Source organism: Macaca mulatta, chromosome 16 (genome assembly GCF_049350105.2).
Source record: "Macaca mulatta isolate MMU2019108-1 chromosome 16, T2T-MMU8v2.0, whole genome shotgun sequence".
NCBI classification, from domain to species: Eukaryota; Metazoa; Chordata; class Mammalia; order Primates; family Cercopithecidae; genus Macaca; species Macaca mulatta.
Window position 1 is genome coordinate 21,521,324 of NC_133421.1, and position 20,799 is coordinate 21,542,122.

The 20,799-nt window shown below is 47.0% G+C and overlaps 1 protein-coding gene and 1 pseudogene across 8 annotated transcripts in view; both read left to right on the top strand.

Moving 5' to 3' along the window:
* The window catches only part of SPECC1 (sperm antigen with calponin homology and coiled-coil domains 1), a 310,488-nt gene that overhangs the window by 276,954 nt on the left and 12,735 nt on the right, over positions 1 to 20,799 (top strand). For all 8 annotated transcript variants that reach the window (XR_013406174.1, XR_013406175.1, XR_013406176.1 and 5 more), the window contains one exon: positions 16,085 to 16,201. Coding sequence is in view for 5 of the 8 variants with exons in the window: in XM_028836114.2 (XP_028691947.2) it covers positions 16,085 to 16,201 (117 nt within the window). In the remaining 3 variants the exon portion in view is untranslated. The remainder of the gene's footprint in view (positions 1 to 16,084; positions 16,202 to 20,799) is intronic.
* Positions 10,206 to 10,306, top strand: LOC114673270 (U6 spliceosomal RNA; annotated as a pseudogene).

A 20,799-nucleotide genomic window follows, 5' to 3' on the forward strand; every position in this document is an offset into this window, starting at 1 on the left:
ATTATTTTCTTAGTACGGTTCTAATTCTGCTGACTACAGAGTCAGAAAGGGTTTTAAAACCATGGTGACAGGTAGTTTCCCAGCCAGAGCTGTGGTTCTGGAAGACATGAGGAAGACCACAACTCCTGAACCAGGATGGGAGTTGGGGTATGGAGAGGAGAAGGTAGACAGATGGATGCAGATGCAGAGTGGCTGACACACGCTGCAACAAAGATGGGTCTGAGGATGCTGCACTGAGCGAAATCAGCCCATCACCAAAGGGCCCATACTGTGTGGTGGAGGGGCATAGTCACATGTGTGTCGTTGGGAGGCAGAGTCTAAGGTAGAAGAACCTCTCTGAGGGCAATTTGACAGAATCCGTCAAAATGGGTTCCACCTGTGTGCAGAGAGGTGCGTGGCAGGATAATTATTGCAGTAGTGTTTGTGATAACAGAAAACTGGAAACAACCTAAACGGGCTGCTGTCTGCATCCGTGTGATGGACCTGCATGTGTCGTCAGAGAATGAAGTAGCGAATGGTGATGGAAGTAAAGCTAGCAGTGACGAAATATTTACCACATGACTGACATTGTCTAAGTGCATCTAATCTTGACCACAATTCCATGAGTTAGGCATTTTATATCCATATTACAAATATGAAACTAAGGCAGCAAGAGGCTTCATGACTGCTCAGAGTCACATTCTAGTAAGGGACAGAGCTGGGACTGAACTCCTGCTGTTGGGCCCAGCATCCAGTCCCTTGGTCTCTACACTGAAACTCTTCCTCCAGATGTCATGAAGGATCTAGCTCTGTATCTCTTGGTAAAGGTGCAGAACATGCTGCCATCTGCATAAAAGAGAGAAATACACATGCACGTTTGGGTAAGTGCAGGGCAGCACTGTCCTATAGAACCTTCTGTGATGACGGGAATGTTCTAGATCTGTGCTGGTCAACCCTGTAGCCTCAGGTGGCTGCTGAGCACTTAAAAGATGCCTGATGTGACTGAGTAGTGGAATTTTCATTTTATTTAATTTTAACTAATTTAAATAGCCACATGTGGCTGGTGGCTGTCGTATGGGGCAATGCAAGGTGGAATATAGACAGACGGATGTTAAAGAAAAGATAACCGGATTTTGTGGTTTGCAAACCGTACTTTTAAAAAAGCTTCTGCAGATACATCATTGGAAAAACGGGTTTCATAACTGTTTATTTCAGAACCACTAATTTAATCTAGCCACTTCATTTGAGAGACGAGGACACATAAGGCAGAAAAGTCGAGTCACCTTCCTGAAATCACACTCAGCTGCTTTAGTGCGAGGAGGGAGGAGCTGGTCACAGTTTGGTTTGGTTTGGTTTGTTCCTCTTTAGAGCAATGGACATTCTGGTTTGCCAGGGGCTTCATTCAATTTGATGTCGGCTCAGTTCTTAGCATGGCCAGTAGGTTCCTGGAAATGGCAGCTTTGGGTGAAACCACGTGCCATAAGCCATGGGAACTCAACTCTGGCTCGTATCAGTTAGCCTACGGGGAAACTGGTTTTGTCATACAGCGTATCACCATTTCACTTAATGTTACAGTGTCCAAGAACCTCTCAACAACATTAAGTGAGGACTTACTATAAAAGAAAGAAAGAACCAGACTTTTGTCTCCTGGGCTCCCAGAACTCCATGAGGAGTCTTGTAGTGGCTCGCCCTTTCCTGAAGCCCCAGAGTTCATCCTGCCTCCTGCACACCCCAGGCTCAGGCTGTCCTGCCTGCCTGCACTACAGCATGGGTGAACCACGGTAGGACCATGCTTCCCCGCGGGTGTACTCCTCAGCTCCTCACGCATGGATGGCTTTGGAAATGTTTGTGTGGACTCTACTCCCAGCCCTGAGGGCTGAACAGCTGGTGAGTCGTGTAGGTGGCTCATGAGAAGATTTCTCCAGCATTTCCTTGAGGGAGCTGCTGGACACAGGTAAACACTCAGCAAGGAGCAGGATGGGGCTTCAGGGGGCTGCCAGTCCATTGAGCCTGGGTGACTCCAGGAGGAGAGGAGCCAGCAGAGCTGTGCATAACCATGAACTTTTTTAGAAGCAGCAAGCAAGGAGGAAGAGTGGAATTAATGAAAATGAGGTAGCCAACTTAACAGAAAGGCAGAAGAGGAAAGGAGGGGAAGAAAATTCCAGGAAAGTGTTTCCCCAGAGGCTTGGGCATGGTTCTGGGGACAGAAGATGGCAGGGAATCATCTGAGATCCGAGCTGAGGGCACAGAGAAGACCTGCTCCCAGGACGCCGAGGAAGAACTGGGAGGCCCCTGCTGAGCCGGGGGGCTTCGCCTGCCTTCGGGCGCTGTATGAGGCTAGCGCTGCCAGTGGAGCTGCTGGTGGGCTGGAGGAAGTAGACCCAGCCAGGGGGCAGGAGGTGTCGGCTGCAGGCCTGTGCTTGCAAGGCAACCAGACCCTGTGTCACGATGCCAAAGCCAGGGAACCTCGGGAAGGAAATGCCGTGGGTGGGGACTCCTGAGTGTCCAGTGAAAATGGAGGAAGCAAGAAAGACAGAGCCCCAGCCACTCCTGAGATGTGTATCTTCTGTGATTCTGTCTCCAGGGAGAGACTGTGCAGCATCCACCTTAACATCTCTGGCACAGAGCTGTTCTCCTGCCATGGGAAGGCTCTCGCCCACAGAGGAGTAAAGGGAAGGGCGCTGCTTCCTGGACCAGCTCACCGTGGCAGCTGTCTACACTTTGCCAGTCTCAAACCCTCAGTGCCTTCAGTGTGGATACAAGAGTGAGAGGAACGTTTAAAAAGCAAATTGTTCCAAATTTAAATCTCTAAATTTAATGCAGTTCCAATTAAAATCCCAACAGACTTTCTTTATTCTTGAACTTAACAAAATAATTAAAAATTCACCTGGAAGAATAAGCAAATAAGAAGAGCCAAGAAAGTTTGGAGAAAGAGTGCTGGTGAAAGTGAGTTGCCCTGCCTGACTGGAAAGGTGCTGTGAAGCCGCGGCAGAGGAGGCCCCTTCACACGTCATTCCGCCCACCCTAGCGTTGCAGAAGCGAAGACACAGTGGAAACAGCCATGAGCAGAGCCCCTGCAGCTCATGTTTCAGAGTAGTAATGACATTGAATTGAGTGGGTTGAGGAGGTCTGCATTTTTTTTAATCTTAAAAGATAAGCAGAAGTTGTCAGATTTGATCTGGGAGATAATGAGCCATATAAAATCTAAAGTAGAAAAATGAATGATTGGCTGGGTGTGTGCGGTGGCTCACGCCTGTAATCTCAGCACTTTCAGAGGCCGAGGCAGGAGGATTGCTTGACCTCAGGAGTTCAAGACCAGCCTGGGCAACATAGTGAGACCCCATCTCTAAGAAAAGATGAAAAAAAAAATTAGCCAGGCTTGGTGGCTTTCACCTGTAGTCCCAGCTACTCGGGAGGCTGAGGTGGGAGGATCACTTGAGCACAGGAGATTGAGGCTACAGTGAGCCCTGATCCACTGTACTCCAACCTGGGCAACAGAGCCAGATCCTGTCTCAGAAAAACAAACAAACAAAAACAAACAAAAACGATTAAAGCAATAATATGAACAGGAGCAGGAATGGAAAGGTGTTCCAAGGAATCCCAGAGTTATTTGCTTGAGGGACAAAAGGTAGCTTTTCGCTGCCACAGAGGTGTGGCTCACCCTTTGCAGCAAATATAAAAGAAGTCATGTCAGGTGTTCTGATTATCTGTAGCTGTAGAGCAAACCACCGCGAAACACAGTAGATTACAGTAACATCTTCATTAACCTTATGAATTAAGAGTCTTTAATTTTTGCCAGTTTGAGGAGTGAAAATGATGTTTTACCATTTTTATTTTCTGGTAAGACTGAGCAACTTTTCATACATTTCAGACTATTTGTGTTTCCTCTTCAGTACGTTACAGATTCATTCTCTGCTAATTTTTACTTGAGTTATTTGTCTTTTTTTTTTGAGACAAAGTCTTGCTCTGTCACCCTGGCTAGAGTGCAGTGACACGACGTTGGCTCACCTCTGCTTCCTGGGCTCAAGCAGTCCTCCCACCTCAGCCTCCCAAGTAGCTAGGACTACAGGTGCACGCCACCACATTTGGCTAATTTTTGTATTTTTTGGTAGAGATGAGGTTTCACCATGTTTCCCAGGCTGTTCTCAAACTCCTGGCCTTGAGCAATCCACTTGCCTCAGCCTCTCAAAGTGCTAGGATTATAGACATGAGCTACCATGTCTGTCTTCTTTCTTACTGGTTACATTAGTCATTTGCTATACATATATCGGTTTTAATTTTGTCACACAGAAACTTTTTTTTGTTAGATTTCTCAATCCTTTCCTTTATGCTTTTGCATTTTGTGCCTTAAATGGCTTTCTTTCCCCAGGATTATAAGCCTATTCTTTTATATTTTCTTTTAATGTTGTAATTTTGGTTTTTAAGCTTAGCTATTTGGACCTCATCTCTAGGAAACAAGCAGATGGGACTAATCCCTGAGAGAAGGGAAACTCCTGCAGTGATGGATGGCCAGCCCACTAGCTCTCTGCCTGGGAATAAATCCACCTCCCAGTGCAGGGAGCTGGCCTCTGAGTGCAGCACAGCAGCCTCACTGGCTCAGGAGGCGGCGATCAGAGAGGGCAGCTGAAGCCGCCCATTTTATGGAATGGGGCACCAGAAAGGAGGACGCTATGAAGAGAGGGGGCCCAGGAGTCTATGTGCAGGTCTCCACGAGTCCATGGCCAAGGGTTGTGCTCTCTGTGTGCAGGTTGAGGCCACTCGAGGTTTACCAGATAGTCTGAGATCAGAACAGATGCACTAAAATTGGATGTGTGTGTACACTTGTCCCAGGTAAGGACCGAACACTGAATGCACAGCAGGGAAGGAGCACAGGCTGCATTTGCTGAGATTTCACATGAAATCTTATGTGTGCATTTGCTTTGTATTCTCTCTCACCAGACCTTCAAAGTAAGTGTGGTGCTCCCTGGGCTCTTACTGCACATGCTGAGCTCCAGTGAGGAGTGAGCTGCTTTTATCCTCTGTGATCTATAAATTGTTACACTTTCCCCATAGTAAAAACTCAATCTGATTCCACAGCTGTGATAATAAAAACTGATTGGGAAAACCCCAGAGAGATTCAGGATGAAAGTGAGGCTGTTTAGATCATCATGAGCCTGAGACAGCTGGTTCCTGCAAGAATGAATGTACAGCATTTTCTAATCAGTCTCCTGCCTTTTTCCCAAGAAGCTTTGCTTTTTTTCTTTTTGACTTTTGGACTTAGTGTACACAGAGTCAGTTCATTCATAGACACCTCATGGAGGCAACTAGAGGTCCTTGGTGAAGGTAAAGAAGTACTGGGAATGCCGCCACAGAATCCAGCAGTGTCCTCGATTGAATTTAGCACAGTACACAATTCAGTGTGTGCCCTGCAGCTTCTCCCCCCAGTGATTGATGTCTTTACCAAATGTTAATAACCAAGGTAAGGCAAGTAACCAGGCAACCAAGGCAAGCGAAACATCTTTAAGAAGCAAATGCCATGGGCTGTGCAGTTTTGCTTTGCCCTGTCCTGCTGCGTTATTCATGAGTGTTGTGTCTACATTCCCCAGTCTGGAACTTTAGTACAACCTCAACACTCTGGGAAGATATTCATGGATATGCACTAAAATTAGGATTTTACCTTCCCGTGTGCAATTCAATATCATCATTTTTCTCAAATGACTTTTGTTCCATTGAGGTGGACAAAATTCTGTATCTTACAATTTTTTTTTCCCTAAACTGTCCTGGAGACCTAACCAATTTTGGAGATGGTTGGACTGTTACCCTTTTATTAAACATCTAAGACTTTCATCAAAAAGTTCCATATTCCACTCAGAAATATCTCTAAGGTACCTATATCCTAGGAAAAGTTAATTTTCTATTAGTAACTAGCATTTCCCTGGGTAAAAATAATCAGCGAGTTTCTTTCTGTTTTTGCTCCACTTTTTCCTTCCCAAAAATCTTGTACATAAATTCCAAATGTTAGTGTTCAGAGTGGACACCACACTCTAGCCCCTTAAGACAATCAAGGTCCTTTCCTCCTTGTTTCCTTCCTCCCTCCCTGCCCTCCTGCCCTCCCTCCTTCCCTCCCTCTCCCCTTCCCTCCCTTTCTTCCTCCCCTTTTTTTTTTTTTGATAGGGTCTCGCTCTACCACCCAGGCTGGAGTGAAGTGATTTGATCATGGCTCACTGCAGCCCCAACCTCCCCAGGCTCAAGTGATTCTCATGCCTCAGCCTTCCCAGTAGCTGGGATTATAGGTGTGCACGATCATGCCTGGCTAATTGTTCACATTTTTTGTAGAGACAGGTTCACGCCATGTTGCCCAGGCTAGTCTTGAACTCCTGGGCTCAAGCAGCTCCTGCCTCAGCCTCCCAAAGTGCTGGGATTTGTGAGTCATCACACATGACCTCCTTTTTAATTGAGGTATAACTTACATATGTGCATGGAGATGTTCACGAAGTGACCCAGGTCTAGAAGGCACAGCATTCAGCCCCCCAGAATCCTCTTCATGTTCCCTTGGTTACCAGCTTCTACTCAAGGGCATTGATGATGCTAGTCCATTTTATTCAGGGATTAATATCAAAGAAAATACCTGAAGATACAGCCTATAGAATGCCTGCTTGGCTGTTTTTCATTTTCTTCTCTTTATTCTTTTGATGAACCCCTGAGTCTCAGATAAGTGGTCTTTGGGAAAAGTCCTTACCATATTAACATCCTCAGGGTGGTCTGTCTGTCTTCTTAGTTTTGGCTTCTTCTGTGAGCATTGAGGACTGTTGCCCAGCAGCTCAGCCAGATTTCACCTCCCTCTACTCTAAGGCCTGAACCAGCTCTAGTCATCCCTTTGCCAAAAATGAGACTTTTCACCTCCATCCAGGGGCAGGTCCTGGAGCGAGTTCTCAGCTTGCTCCCTGGGGTGCCCAGGACTTGCCCAGCCACCTGTGCCCAACAAACTGCTGTTTTTCTGCCTGGTACCCGGTACATTGGCCCTGCCCACATGAGTCCCTTGCTGCCATAGCTTCCTTGACCTCTCTGGTCACTGCAGTGGGACTGGATCTTAACCCACCTACCTGGGACCCACAGACCCTGCCTAGCTCCTGGCTGCCCAGGGCTGGACGCTTTTCTAGTCCAGGAAACCAACCCCCAAGAGACTGGTGAATGATGGCATGATCCCATCACTGCTGCCTGCCTCTTCCCTCCAACTCCCACGAACTGGCCCCCAGGTCCCAGGCTGCAAGAGCTCCTAGAGACTGTGCTAGCCCCAAGGAAGTCCTGGCTCCTGGAGGACTGACCCCCTTCCACTCCATTAGGCCATCAGCTGCCGTCCTCAGCCTTCCCTGCCTCCCCTGGGCTCTGCTGATGAGGGTGCAGCACACCGCGTAGCTCATAGCCTCTGTACGTGGTCTGTAAGGGAACAGTAATTTAAGTGATATGGCTTTTCCAGAATGAACTGAGAGCTCTGATGAAGCATAACTCAATTCATCCCTTTTCTGCAAGTCATCTTCCATCCATGTGGAAAGTGTGAATGATACCAGCTGTGCCGCACTGATATTGACCCCCTCGTTCCTGAAAATACACCTTAGAGCTCACGAAAGCACACTCCAGTGACTGGAAAGGAAGTCACTTTTGTCTTAAGAACAGCAGCGGAGCAGCCTCTGAGATGCACAGGGCTCTACAGGTTGTTGCTTGGCCTTACCTCTGAGGTTTCCTAAGTGCACACAGCTTTTTTTTTTTTGTTTTATTTCTGAGAAATTTAATTATTACAGTTTTTTTTTAAATCAAGTTTTATTTTAAAGTTTCAGGGTACATGTGCAGGATGTGCAGGTTTGGTACATAGGTGTGCCATGGTGGTTTGCTGCACAGATCAATCCATCACCTAGGTATTAAGCTCAGCATACATTGGTGATTCTTCCTGATGTTCTCCCTCCCCCACCCCCAACAGGCCTCAGTGTGTGTTGTTTCCCTCCAAGTGTCCATGTATTCTCATTGTTCACCTTCCACTTAGAAGTGAGAACATACTTTGTTTGGTTTTCTGTTTTCTGCACTAGTTTGCTGAGGAAAGGGGCTTCCAGCTCCATCCATGTCCCTGCAAAGGACAGGATCTTGTTTTTTTGTGGCTGCATAGTGTGGTGTATATGTACCACATTTTCTTTATTCAGTCTATCACTAATGGGAATTTGGGTTGGTTCCTTGACTTTGCTATTGTGAATGGTGCTGCAGTGGACATAACGTGTGCATGTATCTTTATGACAGAAGGATTTATATTCCTTTGGGTATATACCCACTGATAGGATTGCTGGGTCAAATTGTTTTTCTTCTAGATCTTCGAGGACTACAAGGAACTTACACAAATTTACAAGAAAAAAACAACATCCCCGTTAAAAAGTGGGCAAAGGACATGAACAGACACTTCTCAGAAAAAGATATTTATGTAGCCAACAAACATGAAAAAAACCTCAACATCACTGATCGTTAGAGAAATAAATGCAAAGCAAAACCACAGTGAGATACCATCTCACACCAGCCAGAATGGCAATTATTAAAAAGTCAAGAAACAACAGATGCTGGCAAGGTTATGGAGAAAAATGAACAGTTTTTTTTTTTTTTGAGATAGTATATTAGTCCATTTTCATGCTATTGATAAAGACATACCTGAGACTGGGAAGAAAAAGAAGATTAATTGGATTTACAGTTCCACATTGCTGGGGAGGCCTCAGAATCATGGCAGGAGGCGAAAGGCACTCCTTTCTTTCTTTTTTTTGAGACGGAGTCTCACTCTGTTGCCCAGGCTGGAGTGCAGTGGTGTGATCTCAGCTCACTGCACCCTCTGCCCCCTGGGTTCAAGCGATTCTCCTGGCTCGGCCTCCTCAGTAGCTGGGATTACAAGCGCCTGCCACCATGCCCAGCTAAGTTTTATATTTTTAGTAGAGACGGGGTTTCTCCATCTTGGCCAGGCTGGTCTTGAACTCCTGACCTCGTGATCCACCCGCCTCAACCTCCCAAAGTGCTGGGATTACAGGCATGAGCCACTGTGCCCGGCCGAAAGGCACTCCTTACATGGTGGTGGCAGCAAGAGAAAAAGAGGAAAGAAGCAAAAATGGAAACCCCTGAGAAACTCATGAGATCTTGTGAGACTCATTCACTATCACGAGAATAGCACGAGAAAGACTGACCCCCATGATTCAGTTACCTCCCCCTGGGTCCCTCCCACAATACTTGGGAATTCTGGGAAATACAATTAAAGTTGAGATTTGGGTGGGGATACAGCCAGACCATATCAGATGGAGTCTTGCTCTGATGTCCAGGCTGGAGTGCAGGGGCACCGTCTCAGCTCACTGCAACCTCCGCCTCTCGGGTTCAAGTGATTCTCCTGCCTCAGCCTCCCAAGCAGCTGGGACTACAGATGCACACCACCATGCGTGGCTAATTTTTTGTATTTTTAGTAGAGATGGGGTTTCACCATGTTGGCCAGGCTGGTCTCAAACTCCTGGCCTCATGTGATCCATCCACCTACGCCTCCCTAAAAGTGCTGGGATTACAGGCATGAGCTACTGTGCCAGGCCAAAAAAGGAACACTTTTATACTGCTGGTGGGAATGTAAATTAGTTCAACCATTGTGGATGACAGTGCACACGGCTTTGAATTGTCCCTCAGCTGCACTGAACTGGGAGTTGCTGGCGCTCCTGATGCTCAGCTAGAATTAGAGATGATTTCAGATGGCAACTAGGGGACTCGGTTGGGGTTGTTGCACTCTGAGATGAAAGGGAATGTCTTTAGGGGTATAACGTTCTTGGAGCGAGTGTTATGTCACAAACCATAGTTGGGTGGCCTCCACCTCTGCCAATGTCAGCAATAAAAAGTCTGAGGCAGGGAAACCTTGTTTATAGGAAGGAAGAGTGTTTCCTGACCATAGGCTTGGGCTTGTCTACCTGACTAGACTTGGACTTTTTGTAATAATGATTTTTTAAGGTAGTACACGTCCTCCTTTTTCCTTTGTCGTTTCTGTGTGGTCTCACTGCTGCAGTGCCAGGGTCTGCATTCAAATATGGCCGAGCCCCCAGCACAGCCACCAGTGCAGTCTGTCCTAAGGCACTGGGCTCTCAGAGCTCTCCTGCGGGTTTTAGTCATTTTGTTTGGTTTTTCAACCATGGCTTTGATCTTGCCAGACTTTAGTCTCAACCTATGACCCATTTATAGTTACAGATCAAGAACCAGTGCTCACTTTGGCAGCATACATACCAAAATGGGGATGATACAGAGAAGACTGGCAGGTTCCCTGCGCAAGGAAAACAAACAAATAACTTTTTTTGTTTTCAAGAGAGTCTCACTGTGTCCCCCAGGCTGGTGTGATCATGGCTCACTGCCACCTTGAATTCCTGGGCTCCGGTGATTCTCCCACCTCAGCTTCCCAAGTAGCTGCAACTACAGACATGCACCATCACACTTGCCTGATTTTTATTTTTATTTATTTTATGTTTATTTTTTTGGGACAGGGTCTCACTCTGTTGCGCTGGCTGGAGTGCTGTGGCATGATCTCTGCTCACTGCAACCTCTACCTCCTGAGTTCAAGCAAATCTCCCCCCTCAGCCTCCCGAGTAGCTGGGATTACAGGCACACACCACCATTCCCGGCTAATTTTTGAATTTTTTTTGGTAGATAAGAGGTTTCACCATGTTGGCCAGGCTGGTCTCGAACTCCTAACCTCAAGTGATCTGTCTACCTTGGCCTCCCAAAGTGCTGGGCCACCACTCTGAGCCCAAAAAACTATTCTTGACAGTGTTAACTAGCATATAGGCGCCTTTTTGGTTGTGGGAGATGGTGGCATTGTTGAGCTTTTGGATCCATCTGACCTCTCAAATGCTTCTGAAGATTTTGCAGATGAAGAAAAACGCTGTTTTGTATCAGCAATGATAGAAGATGTTAAGTGTGTATAAAAAGTTCTCATGATTTGGGAAAAGAAAGATTTAGCAAGTGTTAAAGTGAATTTGGGAAGGGAGGGAGGAAGGGTGAGAAGGAGACCCTGGCCCGTTTGGACGCACAAGTTCCCTGGGGCGGTAGCATTCACCAGTGCAGAGAGCAATGCCATCTACCGCAGAGCCAGTTCCTGATGGGCCTGACCTGGGCTCAGAAAATGGGGTTCTAGTTTCTTTAACTGACAAGAAGGAACCAAAGTTTTAGCGCTCACTCCTCTAGAATCTGCCCTCTCCCACCCTCAGCCTTTCTTTTCACTCTTGTCGAAGACGGATTGAGCAAGCTGCAGGCCTCTTTCAGCAGGGTCTGCTTTCAGCGCTGCCAACAGTGCTGACATCCATGCCGCGGCCATCCTGCCTGGTGTCATCTCCTCTGCTCACCCTTCTCCAATGGCAGTGTCCACAGCAAATGGGACATGTGCTTCAGAGGCAAATGGATCTGGTGTTCTGGCCCTGACTCTGGCACTAGAAATCTTTCTTTTTGCTCTGGCTTTCTTATCTGTAAAATGGGTATAATACTTACTAGTCACTGTACATGGCTGTACATGAGAAAATGCACAGTGACAGGCCCATTACAGGCACTCAGCAAATGCCACTGCCCTTCCCAGCCCACCATTTTTTTGAGCTTCATATTTAAGGGACTCCTGCTTTTTTTTTTTTTTTTGTGAGACAGGGTTTTGCTCTCTTGCGCAGGCGGGAGTGCAATGGCATGATCTTGGCTCACTGCAAGCTCCGCATCCTGGGCTCAAACAGTCTTCCTGCTTCAACCTCTCAAGTAGCTGGGACTACAGGCATGTGCCACCACACCCAGCTAATTTTTGTGTTTTTAGTAGAGATGGGATTTCGCCATGTTGGCCAGTCTGGTCTCAAACTCCTGAGCTCAAGCGATCCGCCTACCTTGGCCTCCCAAAGTGCTGGGTTTACAGCGTGAGCCACCATGCCCAGCCAAAGGACTCATACTTAAAGGACTTTGGTCTTACTCATTGAGCATTTGGTTTTCTATTGAAAATGTGGCCTTTCTGTTGGAAAAAATCTTGTATCCGTCATCATTGCTCTTGGGAAAGAACAATTCCAGCAGGGCAAGCGCTTGCCTTGTGTACATGGTTGCCTTGAGATCAGCGTAATGTGTAAACATCAAAATGGCTTTCTGGATATAAAGCCTGGCTTTCCGTCCCCCAAGTCAGCACTGCAAGAGATGGGTCTGGAGATAGGGTCTCTGGCAGCCTGTGCATGGTAGAGGAAGGAAGGGGGAGCTCGGTACTGGCAGGGGCCACAGTGCTCTCTGCCTTTCCCAAGAGGAAAGCAGAAACCAGACCCTCTGAAAGAGGCCCTCCTTGTTTTCACCTTCCCAGGGTTTGACGTCCATAACATCTGGTTTGAATGATTTCAGTGAACTGGATGGGGCACCCCCCACCACCACTTCCTGGTTTTTTTTCCCTCTGCCCTTTTTTTTTTTTTTTGAGGTAGAGTCTCTGTCACCCCAGCTAGAGTGCAGTGGCACGGTCTCAGCTGACTGCATCCTCCACCTCCCAGGTTCAAGCAATTCTCCTGCTTCAGCCTCCTGAGTAGCTGGGATTACAGGTGCCCGCCACCACACCCAGCTAATTTTGTATTTTTAGTAGAGATGGGGTTTCACTCCATTGGCCAGGCTGGTCTCAAACTCCTGACCTCAGGTGGTCCACCCACCTCAGCCTCCCTAACCTACAAACCTCTTCAGAAAGTGTAAAATCAAAGCATTCCCCATTTCTAAAGCAGTGTCCAGCTCCCATCAGGTAGCTGTTGAACCCAAAGAGACTTTGAATCCAAAAGTCCACATACGGGATCAGCTTCCCAGTGGCCCCAGAAGTTACAAGATGGGGCCCTCCCAACAAAAGGCATCCTCAGGCTTTTACATAATGCTGATGTATGTGCTTAGCGACTGCTGAAAGTTGGTCGTGCTTGAGTCATGAAAGCCAAGATGAAGAGACATTATTATGGTTGTGTGTTGCTTTCAGCCAAATACTCCTCGCTGGGGAAATGTAACTGCAAAGCAGACTCCAGGACACACTGTCTTCCTGAAAGCCGGTGCTTTTGGGGGACATTCTGGGGCCTACCAGGGTCATCCTGGACACTGACTGAAACTGAGAAGAGGTTTGCTGGGAAGACAGGGACAGATTACTTGTATCTGTGTCATTCAGGTATATCCTTGTATCTATGTCATTCAGGTAAACCCTACATGTGACATGTGACACCATCTCTTTTGACCTCAGTTTCAAATGAGATATTTCACCAACCTTATTGCTAAGGGTCAGGCTAGGTTGAAATAACCCTCAAAAATTCTAGATAAAAAGCTAAATGAGATTATAGGCTTTTTTTTTTTTTCCCTAAGATTATTTGCTTCCAGAACCCTAGGGAAACTTCACAGGAAACATGGTACCATATTTTAGTATACATCTCCACCTGTGCATGTTTTCCAGAACCTCTTTACACACACTTTGAGGAGAGTTCCATCAAACCTCCTTCTCTTATTCCATCTTAATGTCGTGCCTTATTCCTCTTCACCCTGCCTCTCCTTTTCAGCTACAAATTGATTCTGACAGAAACACCCTAAATGACCTTCCCAGGGCAGTCAGAGAGTTAACTTGTTATAGGGCTGCATTTGGCCATCTGGGCAGAGGGAAGGAACAGTGGTCAGTGTTCCCACCCACCACAGCTTTCCAAGTTTGCTGGCTTCACATTTCCCAGGACAGGGCATGAAGAGGAAGAGCTCCTCAGTGGCTGTGGGGAGACTGCAGGAAGGAACCCTAGACTTGCCCAATTCTTCTTGTCCCAAAACCCAACACAGACCTAAAACTCAGCCAAGCCCAAGCTATGCCCCGCTTCTGCAGTCTCTTGCAAGGCCCCTGCTTAAACAACCTGAGCTCCCAGCTTTAGCAGGCTTGGGAACCTGATGCTTCATTTGGGACAAAGTTTGTGGATCCAGGAAAGAAAACCTTGTTGGGGTGAGCAGGTGGGTTGACAGGACTGAGGATCTAAGAGGTGGGGATGTACTAGAGTCCCCAGCTGGCCTAGGTGACCTGCACAGGAGTCTTCAGAAGCCACCGTCGCCATGGGCAGGGACTTAGAATTGAATTTTTTTGTTTGTTTTTTTGAGACAGAGCGTTACCTAGACTGGAGTGCAGTGGTGCAATCTCAGTTCACTGCAACCTCCACTTACCAGGTTCAAGGCATTCACCTGCCTCAGCCTCCCAAGTAGCTGGGATTACAGGTGCCCACCACCACCCCAGCTCAGTTTTGTATTTTTAGTAGAGATGGGGTTTAACCATCTTCACTAAGCTGGTTTCAAACTCTTGACCTCAGGTGATCCACTTGCCTCGGCCTTCCAAAGTGTTGGGAATACAGGCGTGAGCCATCATGCCCGGCTAGAGTTGAATTTTAGTTTCCTTATCACTGTGCACCAAGCAGCTGCTGGGAGCTGCACCCATCCTGAAGGAGGAACTTCTTTCTTCCTATGCAGTCTCATGCTCCCTGCTTGTTTGGCGTGCCGACGGGGCTGCTGAGCAGGAAGGGTTTTCTTTTCCCCCTGAGAAGCCTCCTAAATGATGGGGAGAAGAGTGTGGTAGGAAGAGCAATCCAGAGACAGCCTTGTAGGTCTTTAAGACCTTCTCATCTTGGTCTGCTTGTTGTGAATTAGGATTATACAGAGATGGTGATGGTGGTAGTGATGGTGGTGATGGTGGTAGTGATGGTAGTGATGGTGGTGGGGATGATGGTAATGATTATGAAGGTAGTGATGATGGGAATGGTTATGAAGGTAGTGATGATGATGGTAGTGATGATGGTAATGGTTATGAAGGTGGTGATGATGATGGTAGTGATGATGGTAATGGTTTTGAAGATGGTGATGATGGTGGTGGTGATGATGGGAATGGTTATGAAGGTGGTGATGATGGCGGTGGTGATGATGGGAATGGTTATGAAGGTGGTGATGATGATGGTAGTGATGATGGCAATGGTTATGGAGGTAGTGATGATGATGGTGGTAGTCATGATGGTAATGGTTATGAAGGTGGTGATGATGATGGTAGTGATGATGGTAATGGTTATGAAGGTGGTGATGATGGTGGTGGTGATGATGGGAATGGTTATGAAGGTGTTGATGATGATGGTAGCGATGATTGTAATGGTTATGAAGGTAGTGATGGTGGTAGTGATGATGGGAATGATTATGAAGGTGGTGATGATGATGGTAGTGATGATGGAAATGGTTATGAAGGTGGTGATGATGGTGGTAGTGATGATGGTAATGGTTATGTAGATAGTGATCATGGTAGTGATGATGTTAATGGTTATGAAGGTAGTGATGATGGTAGTAACGATGGGAATGGTTATGAAGGTAGTGATGATGGTGGTAGTGATGATGGTAATGGTTATGAAGGTAGTGATGATGATGGTAGTGATGAAGGTAATGGTTATGAAGGTAGTGATGATGGTGGTGATGATGATGGTAATGGTTATGAAGGTGGTGATGATGGTGGTGGGATGATGGTAATGGTAAGGTAGTGATGATGATGGTAGGGATGAAGGTAACGGTTATGAAGGTAGTGATGATGATGGTAGTGATGATGCGAATGGTTATGAAGGTGGTGATAATGGTAATGGTTATGAAGGTAGTGATGATGGGAATGGTTATGAAGGTAGTGATGATGGTGGTAGTGATGATGGTAATTGTTACGAAGGTAGTGATGATGATGGTGGCGATGATGATGATGGTGATAGTGATTCTTCCTTGATGAAATGAGTCTGGGAAATGCTGGCATGTACAAAACTAATCAGGTGGGTTAATTTGAGAATAAGATATCTTTGAGCCTTTGATGACTCTCCTGAGAGATGGACGGAAATCCTCTACTGTTTTGAGCACTGACGGCTTTTCCTCAGTGCTATTCTGTGAATGGAGTTGGGCAACACTAGGCCATTCCTGATACCAAAACAAAATGTACTCTGAGCAAATTTGGGAAGTTTATTCTTATGTTGCCTTACTGAAAAATCCAAAGGTAGATTCCCGTCTTATCCCATTCTCCCTCATCTGTGATACTGCACAGTTCGCAATAGTATTTGTTTATTACTACTTTTCTCTCCTGCAGAACATCGACATCACCAATTTCAGCAGCAGCTGGAGCGATGGCCTGGCCTTCTGTGCCCTGCTCCACACCTACCTGCCTGCCCACATCCCCTACCAGGAGCTGAACAGTCAGGAGAAAGTAAGTCATGGCCCTGTCACCTTGGTTATCCTCTAGGAAATGCAGGGGGATTCCTAATTGAGAAACCCCACTGTGAGAGGGGCTAACAGGCCTGAAGTAGAAGTTGGGATATTGATACCAGGTATAGATAACTCGTGAATGTGTGACTGCACCGTGGAATCCCATCCTCAGCAAATCTTCCCCAGCTTCCCTTCTGAGGAATCTCACCTTCATGGTTTCAAGACCTTGGCCAGCATTTTTCAAAGCCTATTCCAAAGAACCAGCAAACACCAACAAAAAGAATTCCCTGCTCAGATAAGTCTGGGACACTGTATATTGCATCACATTTTCAGAGAGCATGGTGCCTGTTAACACATTAAAGACTTCAGGAAGTCCTACATTGAGAAATCTGTGTGACTGTTTAACCCAACATAGATCAGATCCACATAACCTCTTTACTTATATTTGTTTATTTTACTACAATCACCATAACAAGGGTTGGCAAATTTTCCCTGTTAAGGGCCACGTAATAGACTCAGTGGGTCAGTTGGTCTCAGTCACAACTATCCAACTCCACCATCGGGCTAAAGAGGCCATTGATCACTTTGTAAATGAATGGGCATGGCTGTGTGCCAACAAAACTTTATTTACAAAAACAGGCTATGAGCCAGATTTGGCCCATGGTCAGCAGTTTGCCAGCCCCTGACCTAGAACCTCCTACAAAATGTCCCACAGAGAATACTTTGGAAAATGCTGTGCTGGGTCCTGCTGTTGGTCACTCAAGAATTTCTTGTCAAGCATTGGGCACTGTCATAAGAAAACAATAAACAGTAGAGACGTTCTGCGCCCTCATGAGCTAGACAGACAATAAGCAAGCGAGTAGATTTATAACAAGTAAAATTATAAATGAGCAAGGATAAGTGGTCAAAGAGCCCGGAGAGAAACTCAGTGCTGTGAGACTGAGTGACGGGGCTCGCATTTAGACCAGGGAGACTGCAGCAGTGATGTCAAAACTGGAGTCGGGGCTGGGCACAGTGGCTCACGCCTGTAATCCCAGTACTTTGGGAGCCCGAAGCGGGCGGACACCTGAGTTCAGGAGTTTGACAGCAGCCTGCCCAACATGATGAAATCCCGTCTCTACTAAAAATACAAAAATTAGCTGGGCGTGGTGGTGCGCACCTGTAATCCCAGCTACTTGGGAGGCTGAGGCAGGAGAATTGATTGAACCTGGGAGGCAGAGGTTGCAGTGAGCCAAGATAGCACCACTGCACTTCAGCCTGGGCAGCAGAGCAAGACTCCGTCTCAAAAAAAAAAAAAAAAAAAGAAAGAAAAAGAAATTGGCATTGGAAGATAGAGGAGGTAGCAGTGCAGAGCCAGGGCTATGGAGCAGCTGCAGCTGCTGGGGAACACCTTGGTGTTGTCCAGGCCGTGGAAGAAGGCTGGTTGGCTGGATGTGGTTAGTGGGGCCAGAGAGGCTGTGCTGACCCAGGGAAGCCAAGGGGCAGACCCTGTAGCTGGGCTGATCTGGGGAGTCCGAGGGGCAGAGGCTGCAGAGCTTCCCCACAGCTCTGGTTTGGCCTCACCCACTAACCACTAGGATGGTAGCAACACAGATGGAAAGACCTAGAAAGATTCAAAATATGTCTCAGACAGAATCGACTGGACTTAGTGACAGATTGGTTGTAGGGGAGGAGGAGAGGAAAGAGTCAAAGATGATGCCTTGGTGTCTAGTTTGAAAGGGCCATTTTCTGAGATGGGGAGGGCATAGATATGTTTAAAAGCTCTGTTCGATTATCCCACATCAGGATTTAAATAAAGTACAAAGAAGGGTCATAGCAATGACAGTAACTGAGCGAAGTAATTTAGTTTTTTAAGGTGTTAGAATTCTCCAGAGAAGCAAAACCGAGAGAGAGAGAGAGAGAGAGAGAGAGAGAGAGAGAGAGAGAGAGAGAGAGTGTGTGTGTGTGTGTGTGTGTGTGTGTGTGTGTGTGTGGAGGTGGGCGTGTGGAGGGGTGGGGGCCAGGGAGAGAGATTTATTCTAAGGAACTAGCTCGAGATTATAGAAGCTAGCAAGTCCAACATCTGCAGGGTAAGCCAGCAGGCTGGAGACTCAGGGAAGAGCTAATACTGCAGTCCCAATGTGAAGGCCATTTGCTGGTGGGATTCCCTCTTCTTGGGTGAGGTTAGCCTTTTCTATTAAGGCCTTCACCTGATTAGATGAGGCCCACCCACTCTAAGTGGGGTCATTTGCTTTGCTCAAAGTCTGTTGTCGGGCCATGCGTGGGGGCTCAGACTTGTAATCCCAGCACTTTGGGAGGCCAAGACAGGAGGATCACTTGAACCCAGGAGTTTAAGACCAGCCTAGGCAACATAGGGAGACCCCCATTTCTACAAAAAACTTTTTTTAATTAGCTGGGCTTGGTGGCACACATCTGAGGTCCCAGCTACTTGGGAGGCTGAGGTGGGAGAGTCACTTGATGCTTGGAGTTTGAGGCTGTAGCAAAGCTGTGATTGCACCACTGCTGTCCAGCCTGGGTGACAGAGACCCTGTCTGAAACAAACAAACAAAAAAGCTTCACAGAAACATCTAGAATAATATTTGGCCAAATATCTGGGTACCATGCCTATCCAAGTTGACACATACAATTAACCATCACAGAATGTATTAAAATCTTTAAATTACGTTTCTGTGGGGTGCTTCATTTGTGAAGCAGGCTGGACAGGATTATTAAACATTCTGGGGGAAAGATGTTTAAATCATGTGAAGTCTGAGGTGCTGTGAAATACGCAGGTGGTGATGGCAGGCAGGAAATTGTGCAGCAAATCCAGAGCTGGATGGGAGAGCAGAGCTGGAAACAGATCTGGGGGTTGTCCATGAAGAGATTCATGCTGTCTAATGCAAGTTCCTGAGATGATGGGAATGTTCTGTATCTGCACTGCCCACAGGGCAACCACCAACCATACCTGCTCTTGAGCACTTGAAATGTGGCAGATGTGACTGAAGACTGAATTTTTAATTTCGATTTTAATTTAAGTAGCCACATCATGTGTGGTTGCCATGTTGGACAGCATGGGCACAAATGGAATTTAAAGTCGTCAGACTGGAGGAGAGCACCCAGTCCTTTGGTCTTAGGGAAGCAGAGAGAGGGAGAACCGAGGAACACACCTGGGAACCCCAGTGTTTGTCGTGGAGGTAGAGGAGGAGGACACAGCAAAGGGGACCGGGAAGGAGCATCCAGAGAGGCGGCCTGAGTTGGGGCCACAGGCTGCAGTGGCCTCACGGGTCACAGGTGTGATCTATGCATTCATTCCCTCCCTGCCCTCTTGATGTTTTAGTCTCTGCTTTTCTGATAGGCCGTTTGGAGATAACTGAGGAAATAGTGGGCATGAAAGCACTGAAAATAGTCAGAAGGCCTTCCTAACACTGCTGGGTGAAGCCCTCACACACACACACACATCCGTGTCCTCCTGGCAGTGTGTGGGCATCACTCCCTGCAGTCATCCACACAGACTGGCTGCTTTGTCCTGGAATCAGCATGGCTCTGTTGGAAAATTATGGACCTAACAGTGTTTGCCCTCAGGCTCCGAACTGTGAGCCTTGCCTCCTGGGCCAGAGCCCCTGTACCTGGTGCTAGTCTCTGCGATTCTGAGGGCAGAGGCTCCTCCGCCAGCTGCCCAGACCTCCTGCAGCTGTGGCAGCATGCGGTGGGGGCAGGCTGAGGCCATGGCGTAGGCCCCTGTTCCCTACATGCAGAGTTGAATTTCTTCCCCAGACCGATCACCCAACCACCAGGGAGTGTGGAAGGCAGCATGTGGAAGACTGCGGGTCTGTGATGAGAGTCCAAGTCGGCCCTGGATGTCTGGTATTTTTCATTTTAGGATCTATTTGGCCTCACAGTAATCTTGAGTTGGGTTGTGTCCCAGAGCCTAGGATTTTATTTGCTAATTACAGCCCATTTGCCGCTCCCTGAAGGAACAACTAGCCTCCTGTTTCCTAAATTCCCCATCCTGGCCATACTCTGGAGGAGCCACAGTGGCTGCAGTGACATTTCGCCACTTCTTGGTGTGTGGCTTGCCCTGGGGGATGCTGGCATTCTTTTTGGTGAGAGTGGCCATATCTATCACAGTTACAGGTGTGGGTTTTCAAAATAACGTATCCCAACAGGCAAACCCATACAGTACAAAACTGAGCACACGGGAGGAATCTTACTAGTGCAGAGTGGGGAAAGAGCAGGGAAGATTTCCTAAAAGTGTGTTAGAAGCTGGGTTTCACAGGAAGCAAGTGGATGTGAATGCAGCACACACCTTGCATCATCAGGATGAGAGGCACATCTGTCTAGCCTCAGCTTGGAGCTGTGTTCCCCTGTGTGCTCAGTGCCAGGGCATTTTTTAAAAATTATTATTTACACATTCATCAGAAAGGGCACCAAGAGAAGCCTTTCATGTTTGTAAACTCTATTAAAATCAAAATCTAAAAAGTATGTGATAGAGTTGTTGATAGCCCAGAATGTATAGAAATTATGAGTGTCCCCACCTGGATGGAAGCAATTAAACTATGTCTGACATTGGTATTAAGTAGCGAATTTTTGATAAAAACTAACAAGCATGTCTTCTATGAT